This window comes from Aulonocara sp. 'chitande type north' Nkhata Bay, linkage group LG5 (genome assembly GCF_057382095.1).
Source record: "Aulonocara sp. 'chitande type north' Nkhata Bay isolate Kocher_YH1m ecotype deep benthic linkage group LG5, A_spYH_male_GT1.1, whole genome shotgun sequence".
NCBI classification, from domain to species: domain Eukaryota; kingdom Metazoa; phylum Chordata; class Actinopteri; order Cichliformes; family Cichlidae; genus Aulonocara; species Aulonocara sp. 'chitande type north' Nkhata Bay.
Window position 1 is genome coordinate 22,620,487 of NC_141348.1, and position 25,622 is coordinate 22,646,108.

The 25,622-nt window shown below is 40.4% G+C and overlaps 2 protein-coding genes across 5 annotated transcripts in view; one reads left to right on the forward strand and one right to left on the reverse strand.

Annotated features, from left to right (window-relative positions):
* Nucleotides 1–3,581: 3,581 nt before the first annotated feature.
* ttll3 (tubulin tyrosine ligase-like family, member 3) lies at nt 3,582–10,362 on the reverse strand. Of its 3 annotated transcripts, XM_086292189.1 has the most exons (14): nt 10,047–10,078; nt 9,664–9,721; nt 9,468–9,505; nt 9,279–9,397; nt 9,020–9,188; nt 8,777–8,832; nt 8,547–8,675; nt 8,354–8,468; nt 8,097–8,213; nt 7,810–7,990; nt 6,611–6,759; nt 5,203–5,446; nt 4,654–5,089; nt 3,582–4,545 (listed from the first exon to the last, which is right to left on the reverse strand). In XM_086292189.1, exons 3-14 carry the CDS (start codon nt 9,472–9,474, stop codon nt 3,772–3,774), a joined length of 2,496 nt encoding a protein of 831 aa, XP_086148315.1. In that variant the 5' UTR covers nt 9,475–9,505; nt 9,664–9,721; nt 10,047–10,078; the 3' UTR covers nt 3,582–3,771. The 3 variants fall into 3 exon arrangements, with proteins under 3 accessions (XP_086148315.1, XP_086148314.1, XP_086148313.1); XM_086292188.1 differs by lacking the exon at nt 9,664–9,721 and having other exon boundaries at nt 10,047–10,141; XM_086292187.1 differs by lacking the exon at nt 9,664–9,721 and having other exon boundaries at nt 9,279–9,505; nt 10,047–10,362.
* Nucleotides 10,363–11,700: 1,338 nt separating this feature from the next.
* The window catches only part of slc4a8 (solute carrier family 4 member 8), a 36,515-nt gene continuing 22,593 nt past the window's right edge, over nt 11,701–25,622 (forward strand). For both annotated transcript variants that reach the window (XM_086292190.1, XM_086292191.1), the window contains exon 1: nt 11,701–12,003. In XM_086292190.1, the coding sequence (XP_086148316.1) occupies nt 11,959–12,003 (45 nt within the window). In that variant the 5' untranslated portion in view covers nt 11,701–11,958. The remainder of the gene's footprint in view (nt 12,004–25,622) is intronic.

The window sequence follows — 25,622 nt, forward strand, 5'->3', positions numbered from 1 at the left end:
TTCTTGGCATGGATTCAACAAGGTGCTGGAAATATTCCTAAGCAATTCCCATCTACGCTGATATGATAACATCACACATGATGTGAATCTCCTGTTCCAGCACATCCCAAAGGTGCTCTATTGGAATGAGATCTGGAGACTGTGGAGGCCAGTTGAGTACAGTGAACTCATTGTCATGTTCAAGCAATCAGTTTGAGATGATCTTGTCTCTGTGACATGACCTGTAATCCCCCTGATGGACTCATCAGAAGATGAGTGCACTGTTGTCGTAAAGGGACGGACAATGTCAGCAATAGTACATTGGCCGTGGTGTTTAAATGATGCTCAGTTGGTGCTAAGAGCCCAAAGTGTGCCAAGTAAATAACCCCACACCATTACAACACCATCACCACACACATATATTGATATAAGGCAGGATAGATCCATGCTTTCAAGTTTTTTACACCAAAGTCTGACCAGCGAATGTTTTTCTAGTCTCATCTTATCCAATTTTGATTACCAAGTACTAATTCCAGTGTGGCCATCTGCTGGAAAGACTATCTGCTTTAAGGTTTGTGTTGTGCTTGCATAGATGCTCTTCAAGGTTCAAGGTCCAAGGTTCTTTATTTGTCACATGCATAGTTATACAAGTATAACACACAGTGAAATGTAGCCTGACACACTCCTCGACATGTGCAAAAATAGGGGTGGGGGGGGGGGGGTGGGGCTGTAGAGGAAGAACATTATATATATAGTATATACATTGGGTGAATGTGCAGTAGTAGCAGCAAGCAGGTGAATTCTGTACATTAATATGAATAGACATCTGACTATTTTACAGGATAGACAATATAAACATATTTAAAATTAAAGGAATTTGAAATGTACATTGTGCCTTGGTTTAGTGTCTGGAAGAGAGTCCTGTCTCAGTCAATTATAGATGATGTGAGATGATGTGAGCAGGCGGGTGTGTGTGGTTTAGGGCACGGATGGCTTGGGGATAGAATAATAATAATAATAATAATGGATTGGATTTATATAGCGCTTTTCTAGGCACCCAAAGCGCTTTACAATACCACTATTCATTCACTCTCACATTCATACACTGGTGGAGGCAGCTACAGTTGTAGCCACAGCTGCCCTGGGGCAGACTGACAGAAGCGAGGCTGCCATATAGCTCCTCTTGAGTCTCTCTGTCCTTGCCCGGAAGATGCGGAACCTTCTACCAGATTGCAGAAGTTGGAACAGTTTGTTGCCAGGATGGGACGGGTCCTTCAGTATCTGCGCTGTTCTAGTCCGGCATCTCCTGGTGTAGGTGTCCTGAAGCGGGGGGAGAGCAATCCTGCAGCAGCGTTCTGCTGTACGGATCACTCTCTGGAGAGCTTTTTGGTCCTTCAAACAGCTGTTCCCAATGCTCTCCACAGCGCCTGTATAGAAAATCCTGAGGATCTTTGGAGAGACCCTGAACTTCCTCAGTTGTCGTAGGTGATACAGGCGCTGCCTAGCCTTTTTGGTCTGGGCCTGAATGTGGGCAGCCCATGTCAGGTCTGAGGAGATGTGAACACCAAGATACTTGAAGGACTGCACCCTCTCCACTGGAGCTCCATTGATGATAATGGGCTTGTAGTCTCTGTGCTGACCCCTTCTGAAGTCCACCACCAGCTCCTTGGTCTTGCTGACGTTCAGCTGGAGGTGGTTGTCCTGGCACCACGATGCCAGATTCTTCACTTCATCCATGTAGGCCGCCTCATCGTTGTTGGAGATGGCACCCAACACCACTGTGTCGTCAGCAAACTTCACAATGGTGTTGGAGCCATGGGTGGCCACAGAGTTTGAAGTGTAGAGGGAGTAGAGCAGTGGCGAGAGGACACATCCCTGAGGTGCTCCTGTGTTGATGGTGATGCTGTTGGAGAAGCACCTGCCCACCCTCACCACCTGAGTTCTGCCAGTGAGGAAGTCCAACACCCATGCACACAGACGGCTGTTAAGTCCCAGATCCCTGAGCTTCGTGAACAGTCTGCAGGGCACTATTGTGTTAAACGCTGAACTGTAATCAACAAACAGCATTCTCACATAGTTACCCTGTTTCTTGTCCACGTGGCTGAGAGTGGTGTGTAGGACGTGGGCGATGGCATCCTCTGTGGATCTGTTGGATCTGTAGGCGAACTGCAGTGGATCTGCAGTGTCTGGGATGGAGGAGGAGATGATGTTCTTCAGCAGCCTCTCAAACACCTTCATTACTACCGAGGTCAGTGCAACTGGCCGGTAATCGTTCAGGGATGAGGGTTTGCTGTACTTGGGCACAGGGATGATGGTGGATCTTTTGAAGCATGTGGGGACCACAGACTTCGCCAGGGACTCATTGAAGATGTAAGTGAACACACCTGCTAGCTGGTCAGCACAGCAGCGCAGCCCCGACGCTTTCCTTGTGTTAACTCTCTTCAATGCCGCTCGGACGTCATGCTCCGCGATGCTGGTCACCGGTCTCTCGCTGATGACGTCACTGTCCTCGGTAGTCAGGCGGTAGATAGCATTAGCCGCTACTACCACAATGTCATCTTTTATGTGATCCCTGTTTTACTTGACTGTATGTCTAAAATGTGATAAATAAAGTAAAAAAAAAAAGAAAAAAAAAAAAGATAGGATTAGCCGCCTGGCTAACCAGATGCTCTTTAGCATAGCTTGGTTGTAACAAGTGCTTATTTGAATTACTGTTGCCTTCCGATCAGCTCAAAGCAGTCTGGCCATTCTTCTCTGCAATTAAGAAGACATTTTCATCCAGAGAGCTGCTGCTCTCTAGAAATTCTCTCTTTTTCTCTGTAAACCCTAGAGACTTTTATGTGGGAAAATCCCAGCAGATCAGCAGTTTTCGAAATACTCAGATCAGCCTGTCAGTCACCAGCTATCATGCCACCTTCAAAGTCACTTTAAATCATCCTTAAATCTGATGCACGCTTTGAACTTCAGCAGGTCATTTTTACCATGTCTATATGTCTAATGAACCGAGCTGCTGCCGCATACATGAATATTTGCACGTAGGAGCACTGAACATGGCTGCTGGTACCAGTCGAGTATTGTTGCTGACTATGTCAATCCCTTTAAGACCACAGTGTACCCATCTTATGATGGCTGCTTCCAGCAGTATAGCAAATTAGTGGATAAGATGAATACCATGTTTTCTCAAGTCATATTCGACTGTCCCTCTCTCGTTGTTTCCTGTCTGTAGTTAAAAAATTATGACAAAGCATATGAAAAAAACTTTATTATTTTATCCACATATGTTATTTAACACACAGCTCAACAAAATCTAGTTAACGATAGTTTACATGAATTTGATTAAACCTGTGGCAGTCAAGTGTGTTACTGTCTGAATGTTTTGAGAAAATGATTGTAATCAGTAGAGTAAAGATTCTTCTTCTTGGGGCATAAAGACCCATATCACTTAAAAAATAACTTTCCAAGTTGTTTTTACATTTAAATTTTATTTTTATAAAAAAGCACCGAAACACTCAATTAAATAGGTGTTGCTAAATGTATCAGCGTGTCTGTGGACCCAGAATGATTTTCTCTGGTTATTTCCTGTCATCACCAAACCTTAAAACTTTTTTTTTTAATCATTGAAACTTTATTGCCACCTGGTGGGGAATTGAAATACCCACATCCTATAAAAAGGCCAAACTTTTGTACAGACATGCATATAGATAAACTAACAGATATTCTGCTAATTTGGCTTCAGCCCATTAAAATGTAAATTATGTTCAGCATTTCTGGCTGTGCTCCATCTCCATCAACTCAACATCTCTTGTACTTATGTTCTTCTGTGAGCTCCCCTTTGTGTCTAGCTTTGACTTGCCTTTGAGAGTTTAGGCATAACTGGTGCTTGTGGGTAGTCGGGTGAGATAAAAAGGCAGAATTATGACAAACGTTAGTTCCAGTCACAATATTTGGTTGCAATTGAAAGATCTCCAGGGTTGGAAGGGGACCCTGGAGTGACGGAAAGACCCTGGAGGAAATCTTATGTTGTGGCTCAGAGCTTCGCTGGGAAAGGAAGGATTTGGACGTGTGTGATGCATGATGATGGATGGACTGATGTTTACCCTCTGATGTACAACATGCCGGGTCTAAGGAAAAGGATAGACTCCTTGGCACCAGGGTTGCCCCACTGACACGGCGACGTAATCCCAAACGCTGTGCTTTCTTCTGAGGTTCAGTGTGTACACTCGCAGGCTGTTCACATGCCACGCTGCGGCAGGATTTGCGAACAGGGCAGGTGTTTTGACGTTCTGCTTTTCTATCGTGCTCCCTCTTTGGACATGTAGATGTCATCTGGCTCTTTTTCACTTGGCTCTCCTTGCCTAAAAGGGGAAAATCAGCAACTGCATGTAGCTTCTGACTGAATTGTTTGTGTCTTGGCTCAGCCACAGCTTGAGATAACTGCTCTGGATGGACCTGATGAGGGAGAGGTGAGTTAGAGATAAAAGACTGTCTGTAATGTCTGGATCTCTTTATGGTCGCTCCTTCCACTAGCAGGTTCACTCCCAAATACTGAGGAACTTCAACTGCAGCCTGAAAATGTGATAAAGTAAAAACAAATCACAAAATTCTCCATGGCATTCATCGTTAAGTAGAAATATCCTGGAAATAAACAGCAATTGGCTTTGAAGCCAGTCCAACCTGTTTGTAAATAAGCTTGAAGCCTCCTGTGTAAGCGCTGGGATCAGTCCTCCAATCTAGCACAACCCTCAGCGTGTCGACTTGCACAGCAGGACAGAGCCGCGCAGTCACAGTGCTGGAGCAGGCCATAGTAGGGCTGGCATTGATCTCTAGAAGCCAAGGCCTCAGATCTCTGCCCAACATAAAATCAGCTCCATAAAGCTCAAAGCTTGCCTTGTGGGGCTCCACCAAATCCTGGGCTGTCTGTAGAGCATGGACAACTGCTTGCTGCATGCCTGGTATCACCACCGACTCCCACTCTGTCTCACGGCCCTCTCGCTGCAGAAAAGAGCGAAACTGTGAGCAGGACCACATATTATCCTCCGGCAGTCCTGGATGGCGGTTACGAGATGGCTGGAAGTGCTTCTGGATGGAGTTGTTGCACAGGTGGACTGAGCTGAGGAAAATGGTAGAAAATGGGAACATCCACAAAGTACTCTAGATAAAAGACACCGTAAAACTTAACTGTAACCTTCATTTTTTGTCTTTTGTTTGAAAACTCTTACTGACCTGTCCAGAGTTTTTGTCGAGTAAGGCTGAGTGGAAAACCGCAGGTAGCACTCTTTGTAGAACCAGATAGTCAGAGGGTTCCAGTCAGTTACAAGGAACCACTGACGGAGGTCAAACTTTGTGCAGTGGACCAGCAGGGGTCGTTCCAAGTATTTTTGAACCACCCACTTACTCTCCTTTGTCAGTGCTCTGTCAGTGTCCACAAGTGCCAAAATCTCATCCAGGTGATTCATACACATAATGCCTAATGATGATGAGGGTGTGGGAGTGAAAAAAGAGGTGAAAGCAGAGTTGATTAAAACACAAAATCAGAACTGCAATTTTGACAACTATTTGATTCAGCAGTGTTTAAGATGACCTCGTGAATCAAATCTGATATTTGATGATGGAATCTCATATCTTTCCAGTCTTTTTAAAGTAATTTCACTATGCCAGCTTTCAGTCAATACCATGTCAAATTTCCCAGCATACATTCAAAGAATGGGTCATGTTAATTTCTTAACAACACACATAAAGTCAATAATGAAATACAAAGTACTTCAAAAATAAAAAGAAGGCTTGGCTTTACCACTGCTGTGCAGTGCAATAAAGGCCTCTTGTGTGCAGCCAGATGGAAGGAAATGCGACCAAGACCAACAATTCGAGCATGATCGCAGACAGAAAACTATTTGACAGCTCAACAAACAAAAATGATCCCTGGACAAAGTTGTCCTCTGAAATTTGTCAGAAAGTAATAAAAAATGACTTGCAAAGCGCAATAAAAATAAGAAGAGCCCTCCAAAATGAACAGCCATCTACTAAAGATAAATGAGAGTGAAGGCAAAGTAGCTATACCTGCATATATAATTCCACTTAGGCCAGACTTGACTACAAATCATATCTTTGTTGAGATGAAAACAGTGGTGTTAAAAAACTTATGTGAGTCTTGAAATAAAAACAGTGAAAGGAGGAAAAAAAGAGTATGACATCTTTCTTCTCTATGTATTAAAATTAGTAAAACAAAACCGAAAAAACAGGGATGTTAATAAAATATAGGGTTTTTTTCAAATGTTTTTATGAGAAAGTTTGCACAGAAGACTTGATGCTAGAATTTATGTTGTGCTACTGTAGTCTTGGCAGACTATATTATTATGCACATATAATTTTTACGTAATTTTTATGTATGTGCTGTGGTTTTTTTTTCTATTTTGCTGTAATATAACTTCCCAAATAAAAAGGAAAATCTAAATATATATATATATTAATTATGTCCATTCATCAGTTGAATGTCTGAAAACAAAACCAGGCTTGCTTTCTTCAATATTTTTCACAGCTGTTTACCTGTAAAAAAAAAAAAAAAAAAAGCAAGCTTGCTATGTAAGTATCATATTAACTATTACGAAGGTAAATTATCAGAAAAAAGCCTAACCTCTTCCTCTTGATTTGGCACCTGGTTTGATGATCCAGATGTTGTTTAATCCATCTGTGTCCAGCTGTGGGCAAACAGCCTGAAGTCTGGTTAACATATCCTGGCAACGCTCCACAAATACACTGCTGCCCCTGATCAGTTTGCCTTTACTGCATATAAACATGTTATTGTTAGAATTGCAAATACAGTTTTATAGTAGTGGTAGTTTTCTGAAGCCCTCTGTATTTTGAACATGTATAGCATGTCATTCTATATTTAACCCCAACCTTTACTTATTGACTTGACTAAGCCATTGCATGGGATGTACCACTGACAGCTACAAGTGGCACCTGACATGAATAAATCCTTCCAGCAGCTAGAAAAGGACAGCACAAAGGCTCTGATCATGGCGGCACAGGAAGCACCAGATGGATGTATGCAGGAGTCTACCGCAGGCGACAGGACCCAGACTGATGCCCCAGAGACAGTCCAGCACATAGTAGCAGGATGTAAGAGGCAAGCCAGGACACCGTACACTGGGAGGCACAACTAAGTGGAGGGAATAGTGTACAAGAGCATACAGAAGTTCCCAAGTCCTAATGAGAGACACCACCAAACGTGGTTGGAAACATCATGGCTAAGGTCTTGTGGGACTTCAAGTTCTAGACAGACAAGCAGCTGCGGGCCAGTCAATCAGACTTGGTGGTGGTTTACAAAGAGCAGAAGACCATAGTTGTGATAGATGCGACAATCTCAGTGGTCAGTAACATCAGGAAGAAAGAGCACAAGATAATAGAAAAGTACAACTAGAGCACATCCGCTCTAGCTAAAGTCCAAAGTGGTCCCAGTGGTAATGGGAGAACTGGGATCTGTAAACTGTATGTAAGCTGTAAACTGGAAGATGGTCTCCAGCAGATTTGAGACACAACACCTGAGGTCCAGAGGAGTGCAGTGAGCTAAGACATTGCGCAGAACCCTCAAATTCCTAGGTCTCTGGTAGAAGACCCAAGATAAGAAACACACACACGTCCCTTATGGGATCTTCTCCTAACTAATGAGAACTCCAATTTTGCTATTTCAGATACCTTTTAAAGTTGTTAGCAACCTAAATTGATTTTTATAAGCAGACTTCCACTGCCAGTAATGAAAATAAAACGAGTGTAACCCGATGACAATTTGTAGAAAAACCCTGGAAGCTCCCAGAAAATCTCTCAACTCACTGCACAACCATGTAGTAGTGTTTAAGAAACTCTGCCCATTGCGCTTCCTCCACTGAGGGCGGTATTTCTGCTGTTACATCAATGTCGCTGTGCTTTAGAACACTGAGAAACTCTTGACACACGTGTAAGGCTGTGTTAATAATTTCTGGACCAACAGATCGATGCTCCTCATTATCCAACTCTGTAGAGAGAGAGAGAGAGAGAATATTGCACCGTTATACTCCCTCTTGTCCAAACTTTGCATCAAAAGCATTTTTATTCCTATGTGTGAGAAATTATTTCTAAACCTTCAGCGAGACTGTTCTTGGATTTTTGTTTGTCCCCCTCTGGTTCATCTCTTCTCCAAATACTTGTCTCAACCACATACTGCAGCAGACTGGTACATGCTGTTCTCCTGAAATCCTCTTTATGTTCATAAAAAAGAGAAAAACAGTCAGAGAAGCTATTGGACATAAGTAAACTTAAAAATTCTTTGCACCTAAATTACACCTAATTTAGTCTTGTAGAACATCTTTTTTTCTGTTATATGTAATTTACAGCAGACCTATGAATGCATGCTTTTCATCCTCTGCTCCAAGCCTGTAGCATCTTGGGAAGAAAGTGTCTGGATCCGCTGTGTCAAACCACTGAAGGTTACGCAGATTCACACAAAGTCCCACCTGAAAACAAAACAATTACACTGCAGGAAAAGAGCTAAATAAAATGTATGCGCCAGCTAATCATTAGAAACGTTTTACCTTTGTGGTAAATGTTCCAGCATTCGCATAGTGATTGGTCATCTGGTCGTGCCGCAAGGAGCGACAGTCTATGTTGTCCCGTCGTGTCGTCCAGTAGAAATACGTTGTTTCATTTCGAACAAGGCGAGACTACAAGAGTCACAACAAAGACACAAGTGAAAGTCCCTTTGGCTTTACACTGGGCAAGATATCTGTGTTAAGTTAGTGGGTACACCTAAAGCTTATCTTACCATGAGATCATACATGTCATCAAGGTTCTCCCCTTTCTCGCCTTCCTCCGCTCTCTCTGTCACAAGATAAGAGGTGTGTGTATACATGCATGGTTACAGGTGTTAGAGGCTAGCATCTGTAATGCAGCATACGATTTCTTGTTTACCAGCTAAAGGGAAATCCATCTAACTTGTGTTACAATTACTCTCTGTTAATTATTCCCACACTTAGAGGGGGGCAATCCTTTCTCTTTTTGGCCTTACCAGTAAAATAACTGCAGATCAGCCCATCATTACCATCCCCCTCCTCAACGCAGGGGTAAGTAGGTGATCTTTGGACGGGATGTGGCAAACGACGTTCAACCCACCCTCTGGCCCATAATGCAGCACGGATCACTGGATAGGGTCCCTGCACTGAAAACACTTTCCTTAACTGAGAATGACGGGAAGAGAAACGAAGAAAAAAAATATGACACAATCAACTGTGGCATTACAATAAAAATCTGTTTTTACATATGATCACCTTCACAGCTTTGTCCACCAGCGTTTTAGCTGTTTTCAGCCTGTCTGGATTGATCACTGGCAGGCTACGTACACTGGATCGTATCCTTCCCCCCACTGGAGCAACTGTGGATTGTAACACTGGAACAAACTCCAGATTTAAATATGAAGTACTAATTATGTTTTTACCAGCAGATGTACAATGACTTACCTGGCATTTGTCGCTGAGGTCTGTAGGTCTCTTTTCAACTGACCAATGCACAATGTGAAAGAGAAAGCAAAAATGCACCCAGTTGCACTATTTTTACATCATATTATAGGATTTGAAATTATACAGATCTATGAATAGCAAGCTAATATAAGTAGATCCAAATTTATAGGGACATTATTCCAATATCCAAATATACCTTTTCACTGTAGACCTAAACATGCTGTTTAGGCTACTGGCTACTGTTTCCCCTGCAGCTGAAAAATAGAGGAGGCTTTACTATAAATAGTATGGCATGTGGTACCTAAATTTGTCTATGCAGCAGCTGAAGAAGGATGTAAATTGGGTTAATCAGGCATCTTAATCTGAACTGATTTAGGCTGTGATGACTGGCAGAGCTACGCGCAAGAAGGGCGCAGGTGCGCGCACACGAGTAGAAACATAAAACGAATACACCATGACCAGCCGTGGATTGATAAGCCAACTCTCCATGATTTAAATAAGCGATTAAAAAGGCATAACGAATAAATGAATCTCAAATAAAACCAGGTGTTATTTTACAGTGGACATGAATATACAAACCTCTGTTGTCACTTCCCCACTGAACTGGGCTGTATCTGTATGCGTCCATAGACTTGCTCAGTCCGGCTTCCTTCATGCTGCCGCACACTGTTCCCATAACAACCGTGCATGCTCCCACAGACAGTTTATAGTTGCCCCAACAACAGTGTCCAGGAGAAACAGGACGCCACGCCGGTGGATGAAAAATCCACCACCTTGAGGCATGCCTTGAAGAAACTGGATCACTATCGGACACTATCAGTTGCAAACAGCGTGGCTTACAGGTGTATGCGACATGCACACGGACAATTAAGGCACTCATACATGATATGTGTGTGGAAATATCCCGTTGCAGTTGCACTTTGAATTCAGTGTGAATGGACAAAGTGGTTAAAGAGGGTCAGCTTGCCAAAATTCAATACAGTGCTCTGCAACGTGACTGGTAGGCAAGAGTTCATGCCGAGGTCAATGATGGAAAAAACAAACAAACAAAAACTGTTGCTTTTATTGCCTGGTTAATTAAATCGTATCTCCTTATCTATCAATAAAGATTAACATGTTGCGTAGGTAAAGGAACCCATCTGTGCTACATCGTAAATAACTGCCTTCAATGGTAAATTATGTCATTTACTACGCATGGATCTTTCTTTGCGTAATGCATCAGCTTAACACACGATGGCATCCGAAGACTTCTGGTATATTCTGGATCAATCAGATTCTGAAGGTCTGTGTTCGTTCAAGCCGGTGCGCCAAGAAGGCAACACTAGCGTCTGTTACAGCCTAATATTATGTTACCAATCTGCGTATTTTGTAACCCGAAACCCGCAGTCACAAAGTTTAGTCCAGGTAGAGTGGTTTGCTACTGGACTACATGAAAACATTTATTCTACTGCATGAATTTCATTGTTAGGTTGGAAATTTTTACGCCTTTTCCTACAAAGATCAGTCTCTTAAAATTAATTCAACTGGTAAAGATGAAGCTTTACCCAAATATGATTTCTAGACAGGATGAAATGCATCTGAAATGACAGTTAACCGTTTTTAACAGCTTTGTAATTGAAAAAGAGGAACACATGAGTGAACGACTTTTTTTGCATATTGCATATTGTTATATTTTCGTAAATGGTACGTACATTTATGCATATATGATACAGCAGCCTTCACGTGATATGCCAGACTTTTAACCTGCATGTTTTTTGTTTTGTTTTTTGTGGATTTCAGTATTTCAGACCACTTACTAGCATTAGTAAGATGTGCGTCGTTGTCCCATTAAAACATACCAGCTTCACATTTAGTTTGGTGGGATCTGCGCTACAGTAAGTAAATAAAGTTTATTAATTAAACGTTTTTCACAGACAGAAAGCTAACATACGCACAATAAACAGGAGAAGCACCAATGAACTTTAAACAAGATAAATAATGTTAGTATAAATTATTGTGTAGGTTGAGTTATTTGTCATATTAAGATTATGCAGTCGTTTTAGACGGAATTGAACCTTTTGCTGTACACAGTAGTCGCACAACCGGAAACTGCTGGAAAGAACACTGTAAAGAAGCTCTGTAGGCTCATAATAGTCTTGGCTTCAACGTGTTGGTAGCAGCAATGCGTCGCAGCTCGTTGCTTACCTCTGCGCTCTGATTGGATGGGGCTGCAGTGATGCTCTCCGCATCCTGCTTTCACACAGCTACAGCAGGAGGGAGGGGAGCTCGAAGCGCGACTGGGAAATCATCTCAACACAGGAGCAAAATAACAGTTTTCTTCGCTTTAGTCCTTTGAGATAGATGTAAACACTTAATATGGCCGCAGAAACAAAGGGAGCTGATGTAGCCCATTCGTGACTGTTCACTCAAAACGTCCGAAAACAGCGCAAAGCGGCTCAGTGAAAGTCTTACTTTACACTCCGTGAAGGTAAAGCAGGATAACCAGGAGACCATGAGCGCGCAAGTCAACGACCCCGAGAGTATACTGTGCTACCAGGTAAAGTGTTTTTTTACTGTGTGCTGCATTGCTTTGACACTGTGGGCTGGCACTGAGCAGGGTGCACACAACCTCGGACAATTGTAGTCCCATGCTTCGAGATTCTCTCAAACTCAAAGATTGAGAGCACTCCGGAAGGTTTATAATATTATTTTTATTTCGTTATTCTACCTAAACATTTTAATGGTTAAGAGACCTCAGTAAAACATTTTGTATGATGTTAAGGTGTGTTTCCTGCCCTACAGGATGATGCTGTAATCGGGGGATGTTGTTGATGTTGTTCTGAGTTGCGAACACGTGCACTGATTCCGGAGAGCATTGAAATGCGCAGAGGGGTCGTAGCTCCTGGGACTAACGCACAAGAATACATGAAGGATTGCGTTCTGGAAATGCCGTGGACACGGTGCTGTGAGAGTGCAGCAGATTATTGATTAGATATTTTCCTCCTGTCCAACACAGCGCTCATTAAAAACTGCTGGTCCGAACGACGCGTGTGCACGAGGCAGAATAAAAGGAAGAGATGTGTGGTGGATTTTCTGCTGACTTTTAGTTGAACGGCGTGTTATTTCTGCTTAGTTACCCTCAAATGACCTTGACGCCATTCTCACATGGTGTTCTATAAAGAGCCGAGGGTCTGTTTCCATACAGGCAGAAGAGGGACAGCTTGTGGGAAAGCTGTGGTTTGAAGGGGAAATTGTCTTGATCCAGTGTCCTGCTGATGTGCATGTGTCATGTCCTCTAACAGAATCTCAGTAGCAGTATGGATAAGAAAGCCAGTGAGCACACCAGGCTTCATTCAAACTGACAATCATTAACATTTGAACAGACTGATTATAACCACCCTGGCATGCAGTTGGGCAGCTTAATGGACTTGATGCAGCCTGCCCTAACAGTCATGTCACCCTTTTGATTCATAGCATCCTGTCTGGGCCAGAGACAGATGGAGTAAGACCAGAGGTGAGCTGGGAAGTCTCTGACATGATTAGCCAGCTTTCAGTAAGGGAGAGGAAATGGCCAGAAGCTCTTCAAATATTAGCGTTATCTAAGCTTGTGTTAAAATCTGTATAATTGTCTCTCCACCATGTCTGTGATGTGTTGTGGACCTTTGCATTTCATACCACCTGCAACCTGTTGATTTCTCACACGGTGCTGCTGATGGGGCTCAGGTGGTGGGAAAAGAGAGGTAATTTCTTTTAGGAAAATGCAAAATGTAAAAATGGATAACAGCAGTAAGGCTGGGAATAGAACAGTTTCACTTAGATATATCTGCATGATTCAAAGATACGTTGATGAAGGGTTAATTATTACATTATTAATAATAACAATTAATGTAATAATTAATAAGTATTAATGTTTCCTTGCCATAAAAGGCGAATAATGTCAGCTTCCACGTTTAATCTATGATACTGCATTATATATATATAAATATTTTTCAGAGGTTTGTTAATTTTTTTTTAAATATTTGGTTTAGATACAAAGTAACTACATATACAACTACTGGAAAAAGTACAAATCAGTTGAAGCTGAAGTGCAACCGTGGAAGAATATGGATATAGGACTGGACAAACAGATGTTGTTGTATCAAGCAAATTGTCAGTTTTATATATGTGTCTTTCTCCAAGTACTAAACAGGCGAGGTAATGTCACGCTTGGGAAATAATTATTGTGTAAATGTTATCAGATACTCTTTACTGATTGCATAAATTGACTTTTTAGTCCATTCGCCCCATGCAGCCAAATTTGATCTCACAACTAGCACAACCTTTGCATAGAACAAAGAGCAACTTGAACTTAATTAATAAACTACTATGTTTTAAGAAAAATAAGTGAAATTTCACAAAATGTCCACATTCAGCCAGTGTGCTGCCATTGCAAAGAACTCTAAGGTCCAAAATGAGTGAAATGCATCATGACAGCTACTCCGGTTAACTGTCACCGGGATGTTGGTCAAAAGCTTCTAATTGTCTTTTTCAACAAAAGATTGTAAAGCTGACAATGACTCAGACCTCCATCTTTGCAAAGCCCTTTGAGGACTGGATTAAATCTTTTGGCAGGGTGGTTTTGGTCCATGGGCTGTATTTTGGACACCCTTAGTTTAACCACTGATAAAGTTTAGTCTTACTGTTACAAACTTGAGTGCTTCATTTTAGTAGGCACAGTGTAATTTTTTTTAGTGCCATTCATGCACTGCGTTTGCAGTACCTGCAATAAAGGAAAGTATTGTATTGATTGAGACGACTTAATTTTCCCTCACTACTTTCATTTATCTAACAGAAATGTAAATCAATAAATCCAAATACCAGCAAAAACAAGCCTACAGACACAGTCAAAACAAACTGCAATGACTTCCAGATCTCTAACTAAACCAACTAAACAGGTATTCATTTTCAAATGTTCACAGTATCACTCCCAGGCCTGGTACTATAAGTGATTTTCAGTTACAGTTAATAAGTTAGTGCTCTCCACATCGTGCATTTGTCTGCATTTTAAGCCCATCAAGCACAAAACTGTCACAGTTCCCAGTTTAGTCGCTTTACGGCAACTATTTGGCATCGGCCCCAAAGTTTCATTTTAATTAGTTAAGTGGTATAGAATCCATTTAGTGACCGTGATCAATAAGCCCCCATCTAATGAATGAATGTGTACTTTAAAGAGCAACATTCTAGTTTCCAAAAGTCTCCACGTTATGTGAAAACTGTACTAAAACTCTCATTTTTAAGGCGCTCAATACATTATTATAGTAATGAGGCATGACCAGCACGTCCAATTATTGGCAGCCATTTAGTTTGAAAGAGCGTGTATAATCACAGATATGTGAAAAACTCTTCAAAAATTAGGAAATGGTGTAGAAGAGTCTTTGGGAATCATTTGGTCCCCTGGACTTTGGCACTAGTATTTATTTATTTATTTCAATTTTTGGGCCAGATGACTGAGAATTAGTTAAAAACGCAAAACTCAGTGCTCAGCCCGCTTTAGTGTTTGCTTTTGATTATTTAACCTTATTGTGTACTATATTGTAGAAGGTGTGATTTTTAATTACAGTATATATTACAGTCTTTTACCCACACAGCCATTTGAGCTGGCAGTAATCTTTCTAGAAGGAAAATAATTAGAGAGAGAGCTACAGGGAGGCTGAATTCAACATGTGGCATTGAATAAGGTGTGTATGAGTCATGCTACTCGTGGGCTGATACAGTCAAAACAGCCGTCCCTCTCATCCTACCTCCCCCAGCTATCTCTTTTCCTCTTTCACTCTTTCACCATTACCTCTTCCTCTCCACCATTCATGTTCATCCCCTTCTCTTAGTGAAGCGCTGTCACATGCGTCTGCACCAGATCTGTAATGTCACCGTGCTATGGACACGTTTAAATAACCTGGGGCTATGGCGCCAAGTGCCAATGCAGGCTCTCAGAAACAAAGCTCAGTCTGGAAGTGACAGACCCAGTTGTCTGAGTCAGGGCGTATATCCCTGCTGTCAATTCAGAGTGCTTGTGTGTGGGGAATAGCGCAGAGGGGTCAGCATTGAAAAGGGAGGTGGGGTGTTGTTGGAGTTTGAAGATAAAAATAGGAGACGCCAGAGAAACACAGTTAAGGAGGAGAAGGGAAATTTTGTCTCAAAAGATTTGCTGAAAAACTGTTTTGTTACAGAGCGCGAAATCAATGTTATGATTGGTCAAGTCAGGAATGAAATCTCAAAAGACTTGAAAGTTCAGGCTTATTTTTGCAACAATTTTTTTGCTCATACGCGCATCATTTTCCTGCCTCTTGTGTTTTCAAAGCTCTCCATCAAGAGCTCAAAGTCTTTACAGTAGCCAGCGAGCTCTGACTCCACTCACAGCTCCTTTGCAGTCCCGTTGGAGTCAGAGAGCATTTTAGTGCCAAGCATCGATTGCCCCGCTCAGCTAGGACGCGGGGATTCAAATCATTGCTGCTCTACTTGTTCGGGACGATAAGCAGTTCAATATGTTGTTTTGTTTTTTATCCTCTTTGATGCTTTTCGAGAACACCTTGTCAAATAATACTTATCTTAAAGATGACGTCCTGCATCACAGGCAGGTTTTATCAGCAGTCTAAGTAGGACATTCAACCCTGCTCTGGGAATCTGACATGTTTCTGGGACAGCCTGCTCGGCGTTTTCAGAGGTATCAAACTCACATTTCATTTTCATACTGAGACACTAGACTGAGGTGTTTAAAGTCATCAGCAGGTAGATCTTTGAAATTGGCTAAGTGTAATACATAGAATCATTTGTTTCCATTCTAACAGTTTGTCATTTACTAGGTGAACAAAAATATTATTTCATACCCTTTTAATATTTAAAAAATTCAAAGGGCATAAAACATCAGATTAATTCCCTGGAAAAGGCGCTTCTTAACATTACTGTCTCTTCACTGCACATCAACAAAAAGCTTCAGTAAAGTTAAAAAGACCATCCTTTAAAAAAGTCGCATTACTTTGGGAAAATCTGGAGGGCAAATACCTCTGATGTCCCAAGAAAGCAAAACATAGCTAGAGTTTATTTACAAAAATACAGTGCAGTTAAGTTCTGATCTTTTCCAGCTTTGAATTCACATGATATTTGAATTAACACTATCACGTCTTTTTAGTCACAAAGCAGCTTCGGTGAGGGTCGACTGTTTCCGCCGAGATGCTGGTAAAGGACAGAACCTCAAGGACAGGCAGCCATTTTGGCAGTGAACTGATCCTGTGGTACAGTCGTGCTAATCTGTTGGGGAAATTATTGAGCCATAATCCCACCTCAGTACGGTGGCAGATGTTGAGCTTGAGGAAAAGAGTAAAGAAAGAGGTCCGGTTGCCAGGATATAAAAACAGGCAGAATCACACAAATGACTTGCTCTGTCAGTGGAAAATTACGCACACATGCGTGCTTTGAGGGTCACAGATGTGCTCCCACAGAGGGAACAAACAAAACTTTGAGTTCCATGTGAGCCTTTAATTAGCTGAAGCATGTAACGTGACACAGGAGAGGTGAGTTGTGAATGACAGGGAACCATTAACCTGTTAAAAACACACACACTTGCATGAATTTGCCATTAAGGAAGTGCTGTTAGTCAACTGTGACCTAGATGATTGCGGGCTGCGAGTCACGAGCATAGACTGAGGAGAAAGAACATCATAATCATGGAACAGATACATGGTTGTGTAATCTGATCTCGCCCACAGTGGCGACCTTTTATTTCTTTCATGTTGCATCTTTTCCTCTGTATAATGCAGCTTCACTCAGTCTGTAGTTGTAGTTATTGTTTTAGAGTTTAGATGTCTCAGTCTGTGCGTGTGTGTGTGTGTGTGTGTGTGTGTGTGTGTGTGTGTGTGTGTGTGTGTGTGTGTGTGTGTGTGTGTGTAAATGGAAACAAACTAATTGATCTGATCTGATGGCCTGTCTGGGACAAAGAGCCTTTAGAGTCGTCCCTCTTTTGGAGTGTGTCTATATGTTTAGTAAAGCTGCAGTTCTAATGGAGCTGACTGCCTGCAGCCTGAGCCCAAACCTATAAACTGCATGAAACAACCAACACCTGCACAGCTGCAAAGATTACTGGGGCATTGTGTGTGAGAGAAAATCACAGCTACATGTGAATGCACACAGAGCTTTGAACAGTAGATTTGAATGACCTGGTTTGTATAGATGATATATCTTCCACATGTTCTTCTCGCTCTTATAAATCCAAACCCTAACTAGAAAAATTTGCATTTCCTGCGAAAATGCAGTGTGGATGCTTAAAGCTGAAGCTGTATGCAAAAAGTAGCTGAAAAAGCTGAAAAGTTGCAGAAATTGTAAAAACTTTGCAGAAGCAAAAGAAGTTTGCTAAAATGGAATAACTTAGCAGAACTGCAATATCTTAGAGGAAACATAATACTTGGCAGAAATACAATAGCATAGCAGAATTTAGCAGAAATATTGTAACTTACCAGAAACATGATAACTTCTCAAAAATACAAGAATTTAGGAGAAATAGTATAAGATAACAGAAAGAATATATTTAGCCAAAAATACTTAAACATTACAGAAACACTATGATTTAGAAAAATAGTACAACAGAGCAGAAATATTGTGATTTACCAGAGACACTGTGATGAACTATGAATATTGTAATTTTAAATTAAGACTATGTTTTAGCACAAATATTATAATTTGGCAGAAATACTATAATTTAGCAGAAATACTATGTTTTAGCACAAATACTATAAAAAGCAGAAATACTATAATTTAGCAGAAATACTATATTAAGCACAAATCCTATAAAAAGCAGAAATACTATATTAAGCACAAATCCTATAAAAAGCAGAAATACTATATTAAGCACAACTCCTATTAAAAGCAGAAATACTATATTAAGCACAAATCTTATGAAATAGCAGAAACAGTATGATTTAGCATAATAGTAATAAGTTTAACATAAAAATTGGAAAAGCAAAATGGACAGCTGAAAAAATGCTGAACATGCTGAGGGTCCCTCAAATATACTTGTTAAATGAAAAAATCAGCAAAAAAAATGCACAGGGAGAGAGAAGTAAGTTTCTAGGTCAGCCTGGGAGCTGCTGAATTTGAATCCACCAATCAGAGAGCCTGTGTACTTTTTCCCGCCAAAACAGGTGCATCTTTTTACACACGCAGCAGAGAGAGGCACAGGATTATTGCAGCCTATTTCTCATAGTGAGGACTCCCCTCAAACAAATGACCATAATTTCCAAACCGTAGGGGCTAGAGCGGTCATTCTTACACCGTTTTGTTCAGAAGAGATGGGGGAATCTTCCAGTGTTAACAATTTATCATTAAAATGTGAATTTTTAGAGATATACGACATGGATGACTTGTTGACTTAGAAGCCACGAATTCCCCCAATATGCAAATTTGAATGCCTGAGGCCACATATATGATTGGCTGCCTGGGAAGCCGTGCAGGCCCTGATTTGTGGATTTGAATTCCTCAGCCCTCAGATATGATTGGCTGGCTTAGAAACCATGAAGGCCCCAATATGCAAATTTGAATGCCTCAGGACACATATATGATTGGCTGGGAAACCGTGCAGGCCCTGATTTGAAAATTTGAATTTCTAAGTCCTCACAGAGGATTGGCTGCCTGGGGACCTGGCAGAAATATATAGAAATACTATGATTAAGCATAAATACTACATTTAGTAGAAATACTATGTTTTAGCACAAATACTATAAAAAGCAGAAATACTATAATTTAGCAGAAATACTATATTAAGCACAAATCCTATAAAAAGCAGAAATACTATATTAGGCACAAATCCTATAAAAAGCAGAAATAGTATGATTAAGCATAAATACTACATTTAGTAGAAATACTATGTTTTAGCACAAATAGTATAAAAAGAAGAAATATTATAATTTAGCACAAATAGTATAAAAAGCAGAAATATTATAATTTAGCACAAATAGTATAAAAAGCAGAAATATTATAATTTAGCACAAATAGTATAAAAAGCAGAAATACTACATTTAGTAGAAATACTATGTTTTAGCACAAATAGTATAAAAAGCAGAAATATTATAATTTAGCACAAATAGTATAAAAAGCAGAAATATTATAATTTAGCACAAATAGTATAAAAAGCAGAAATATTATAATTTAGCACAAATAGTATAAAAAGCAGAAATACTACATTTAGTAGAAATACTATGTTTTAGCACAAATAGTATAATAAAGCAGAAATACTATAATTTAGCAGAAATACTGTATTTAGCACAAGTACCAAAAAGTACCAGAAATACTATGATTTAGAAGAATAGCAATAACTTACAAAATTACAAATATGGAGGCATATTGAAACAGAAATGCAGAGAGGGACACACAAACACAGGCTCTAATCCAGTCAATCAGTCTAACTATATTCAATTTAAATCCTACAATGACATGCTGCCAAATAAGGGCAGGGTCCTCTCTCTCCCACTAAACACACACACACACACACACACACACACACACACACACAGAGGGAGAGAGCTGCCGAATTTAAATCCACCAATCAGAGTGGCTGTTTACGTTTTCCCGCCAAAAAAGGTGCATCTTTTTACACACGCAGCAGAGAGAGGCACAGGATTATTGCAGTCTATTTCTCATAGTGACGACTCCCCTCAAACAAATGACCATAATTTCCTAACCGTAGGGGCTAGAACGGTCATTCTTACACCGTTTTGTTCAGAAGACATGGGGGAATCTTCCAGTGTTTACAATTTATCATTAAAATATGAATTATTAAAGATATTTGACTTCTAATGCACCATAACTGAGTAGAGCGAAGCAAAAACTGCCTTGACTTGCCCTCAAACAACGCTTTGTAACTTGAAATCTATTTGGAGTATCGATATCATTCTTTCACCGTAAGAGACAGCAGGCTTTGGTGAACAATCATGGAAATTTTCAGGTCTCTGTGGAAATCCAACAAAAAGTTATGACGAGAGAAAAAAGTGGTTCATTTCCACAGTTTGAAATCTGAAGAAATCTGAGCGAAGGACGAATTTCCTACCCTCAAACAAGTCCAACTCATTTCAGAACGGTAATAGTTGAGAAAGAAATTCTTGAATTGTGAGCGTCAGGAGTGTCTGAAGATATGCCGGGACAAGCCTCATGTCTTAACTTTGCTTCGTTAAGGAGATATGACGATTCGAATATGCCTCTCATTACAGAAATGCAGCGGTGATTTTGAACAAACTCTCCATTGACTTTATATGGAGAGTTTTCTGACCTTGTGTTAGTCTGAGGAGATTTGCGAAAGTTCTATGAATACCACAACAATGATAGTGACATTTTCTGAAAGCCAGAAAAAATACCTACGTTTTGATGTATAATTTGTGGAAGTTGAGTGAATATTGAGCAAGTAGCAAACAGTTGTTCGGACATGAAGAGAAGACTGCAAAAGCTTCAGTGGCACACTGGAAGCCAAGAGCATAGCAACCATAACAACGCATGTATTTTGTGAAAAATCACAATTTTGCAACTCAAAACTTTAAGAGGCATAAAAGTAAAACAGTAAAAGATTTGAAAAAGCTGAATCATACCTGAATAGCCCAATAATTTGTGAACATTTTAAAATTTGAATGGTTGTTCTAGGTGAAAGTATGAGGAAGTAGTTAAGTTTCAAAAACAAGCAAATTTTAGCAGAATTGCTGAAGTTTCCCATTCATTTCAATGGGACAAATTAAAGGAAAAAAGTGGAATATTTTAAAAAGTATAATAGTTAAAAATAGCAAAAGTCATAGCCGGAAAGAGCAAAAATAGCTGAATAGTTTAAAATTTGAACGGTGAAAATCGGCTAAAAATTGTGGAAGTAGTTTAACGGCGAAAAGTGTACGGAAGTCCTAAGAATAATAATAATAATAATAATAATAATAAAGAATAAAGAGAAACAGGAACTCAAGAGTGTGGATGCTTAAAGCATCCACACAATTAAAAAATCATAAACAAAACTCTGTTTAAAATGTAAATAAAACAGAATGCAATGAACAGCAACATGTCCCAAGAAGTTAGGTCGACCAGTTATAGTTGGCCCAACAGCTGGTCTTTTCAGACATTCCCAGATGTTTACAGACTTAATGTTAGAGGGAATGCTGCACAGTGCTAAACATGGCCCAAAGTGTGTCCCAACTTTTATGTGATGCTACCAGTAAATTGAAAGTGGGCTTCCCAGTTCTTTTGTACATACAGTACAGTACTTCTGTTTGTAACGATCCAGTGTTTTCACTTTGGAGACTCAGTTTCTGTTTGACATTTTCTGTTTGACTTTGTTCTAGTCTTCAATTTGAATATTACCTTTGCTCAGATAAGATTTTTATTCTGATTTAGTATTCCTAGTTTTCTTTGTTAGTTATTCTCAGGTTTTTCCTCTCCTCCTATCATCTGTGTGCCTAGTCTGTGTATCTGTTAGGTCTCCCCTAAGGGAGAGGCCAGCCACCCTTCAGAGGAAGCTCATTTCCACTACTTGTATCTTCAATCTAGTCCTTTCGGTCAATACCCAAATATCATGACCACAGGTAAGGTTAGGGATGTAGATGAACCTGTAAAGGGTCTGTTAATTCGAGAGCTTCACTTTTATGCTCATCTGTCTTCACCACTACGATCACTGCATCTCCCCTCTCCCCTCACTCATTAACAAGACCCTGAGATACATAAACTCCTCCACTTAGGGCAGAAAGTCGTCCTTGACCCTGAGCGGGCACTCCACCCTTTTCCGGCTGAGGACCATGGCAGACTTGGAGGTGCTGATTCTCATCCCCGCTGCTTCACACTCGGCTGCGAACCGCTCCAATGCAAACTGCAGTTTTACTGATCAAGACAGTGTTCTGAAGCAAAAGTTGCATTACTATAAAATAAACCAACAAACCAACTGATGCAGCCTCTGCCCCTGTTTGTAAGTCCAGTTATCAGGAATAAAGACATAAATCTTTAAAAACAGATCACCAGTATCTACTTTTATTTTTTAAGATATATAAATCTAAAATAGCTAACTCTAGTTCAAAGAAAACAAAGAGGAACAGGATTAGAAGTGAACACAGTGACAGCTCAGGTTGAGAGAGGCAAGGCTGAGATGGTTTGGTCATGTTTTGAGAAATTACAGTGAATACGCTGGACAAAGGATGTTGAATATGGAAGACCAGATAGAAGTCTCATGGGTGTAGTGAAGGAGGACATGCAGTGGGTTGGTGTGACAGAGGAGGATGTTAGGGATAGAGGTAGATAATCCACTGTGGAGACCACCTAAGGAAGCAACCAAAAGGATAAAAAGTAGACATTACTCTGGAGTAAATAGTTTATTAGTCAAGTGTTATTTTCATGGCTCTGTAGTGTAGTGGTTTACACATTTGCTCAACAAGTGAAAGAGCCCCAGTTTGATTCTGGGATGAGACACAAATCCCTTTGGAAGTGCATCCGGTGTAAAAAAAAAAAAAAGTAGTAACCAAAACATGTGGAGCTGCTCACAGTGGTGACCCTCTGTGAATAAGCTGACAGCGTTTTAGTCCTATTTTCATCAGCAGATGTATTGTTGTATGGCTGTCCTGCCTCAGAAGCATCTGTAGAATTAAATGAAACTTCGATGCACTTAACTGCTACATGTAGCCCACATACACCTTGAGTCCCATTCGGTCTTTGGCCAAAGCCTGACTACCTAATTAGGTACCCTTAATCTTTGAAATAACAGAATTGGCTTGGGAATATGAAGTGCTCAGTCACCGAAGAAGAAAAAAGAAATCCCAAAGCGCTGATATGGTAGAGAGGATGTGAAAGGAGGCAAGAAGGCAGCACCAGGCCACCCATTGTGTTTCTTTTAAGCTCATTTGAAAGAGGCTGTTATAAAACATAACCGAAGTGTGTTGTGGATTTGAATTTTTGCTTATAATAGAGTAAGACATTCATCTGTCTGAACTGCATGTTAATTACTTTTTCCTTATCAGAATCTTATGTTAATATGCTTAGCTGTTCCATTTTTAGCAGCATGGAGAGGCTAAAGAAAGTGGGAGATTAAATACTGCTTTGGGACTTCAAGTTACAGACACACTTACAGCACTGTCTTGCTTTTAAATCACATTTCATAAGTGCAGCCAGAAACCATTGAGTTCTTGCAATAAAACATGCGTGGGGTTTTATCAGTTAAACCCTGTGAGAAATAAAAAGCTCTTGCTCCATAACACACAGTGATACACACAGGGTACTGGAGTGCAATAGATGTTTTGTGTCCTGACAGGCTTTATGTATCAGGATATGTTTCTCCAACTGTGGTCATAATTTTATACTATGGGTTTTTTTTCGTCCTTTGTTCAGATTCGACATTTTGTGCAAGCAAAAGGCCATCTCTCTGAAGTGCTCCTTTCATCAGGGCAATGATTTTAGGCGTGCCATCAAATCCACCTAGGGATGGTTCTAAAAAGAATAAATTGAGGGACTGCCCCAGGGAAAGCCAAAGTTTGGAACCCCGTTGAATTTCTGTTGGGAGACTTGAAATGGGCCGCACATGCAAGAAAACCCTGAAACAATTTGCAGTTGAGGGAGTTTCTGGAATTTTAGCAAGTCATCATTCAGATATATTTTCAAATAGATGATTGAAAGAGCTAATCGTCCATATGTATTGTGTTCATATGAATACTTTGTAGCATTGTCCAGGTTCTTGCTCTTATGTGTATGTCTGACAAATGTGAGTCAGTGGCTCTGCTGTAGACCAAGCTAATATTACAATCCAAAAGCCCTTCGGGAAGACATATTGCAACTATTGTTGCTGCTGTGGTCATTATGCAGCAATCCCAGCCACAGCAAAACATTGCTGACAGAGACACTGCAAGTCTTCAGTGTTTCCCCTTTAGTTTTTCCCCTAAAAGGCAATGCAATGAATGGATTATCCAGATACTCTCAGCCATCATTCAGTATATGGTATGACAATTGTGTATTCCTCATGCACACCTGTTGAGACAAATGCTCTCAAAACAGCTTTGCTCTAAATTAGATTATCAGATGTTTTTAAAGCTATTGATTAAAAATCTGTATTTTTTGTTCTACAGAATTCTGCATCCACCCACATGCAATCACAGTAGCATTGCCAGTATGTAAACACAATGCATACAGAGTTGGCAAAAGCATGCATAGTGTAGAAAGCAGATTATATATATCAGTGTCTGCATGTGTGTTTGTATTGTGCTGCTGGTAGGGATTTATGGCATCATGCATCCCTTCATCGATTTACATTTATTTATAGACTGGTGCAGTGCCCACTGTCACAGGCATATTGACGTCAGCAAAAGTAGACGTCACAGTGAGTGGAAGTTTTATTTCTGAGCTATGTTATCTGAACTACTGAAATAATAAATCATCACAGAGGAGTGTGACCACATCTGTGAGGTTGTTACCCCAGACATCGCTTAATTATAGGAAGATGACCCCAAATTGATCTAAATAACTTCAAACTTAACAAGGACAATATGTGATTGAAGTGCAGATGTTCATCGTTATTTCAAGGGGTTTACAAATGTTTAGCATTATATATTTATATATATATATCCCTATTTTTAAAGGTTCAAAAATAATTGGCCCGCTGACAAACAAGAAGTTTCATGAGCAGGTGAGACCTGTTCCCTTGTTATTTCATGACAAATGCATCCATCCATCCATTTTCTGCTACTTATCTAGGTAAAGGTTGTGGTGGCAACCACATCCCAAGCCAACTGAGAGATATAATCTCTCCAGCATGTCCTGAGTCTGCCCAGGGCCGTCTCCTGATAAGATGAGCCCAGATGTGGAGGAAGTAGCAGTTCTACTCTGAGTCCCTCACGAATGGCCTAACTCCTCACCCTGACAAAGGAGACAGACATAATTTCTGAAGTTGATTCAACTTGTTGACTGTCATTTAAAATATGAGGACCAAAGAGAAGTCAGTGCAAGTGAGGAAGGCCATCATTAGGCTGAAAAACCAAGGGTAGATATATTAAAGTTCACAATCAAGTGTTTTCTTCATGAATGGGCACAAAGCATTTACAACAGCACTCAAGAAGAGGAAGGTCACATTAGACTTTGCTAAAATATCTAAAAGAGCACTCACAGTTCTGACAAAAAAACAACCTTTGGATGAATCTGAGACGAACTTGTACC

Coding starts and splice junctions, on each gene's coding strand:
- ttll3 (XM_086292187.1), bottom strand. CDS start 10,347: ATGAGTGCCTTAATTGTCCGTGTGCATGTCGCATACACCTGTAAGCCA. Junction 8,833..9,019: donor GATCTGCAGTTATTTTACTG/GTAAGGCCAAAA, acceptor ATCTTGTGACAG/AGAGAGCGGAGGAAGGCGAG. Junction 8,214..8,353: donor TGAAAAGCATGCATTCATAG/GTCTGCTGTAAA, acceptor ATGAACATAAAG/AGGATTTCAGGAGAACAGCA.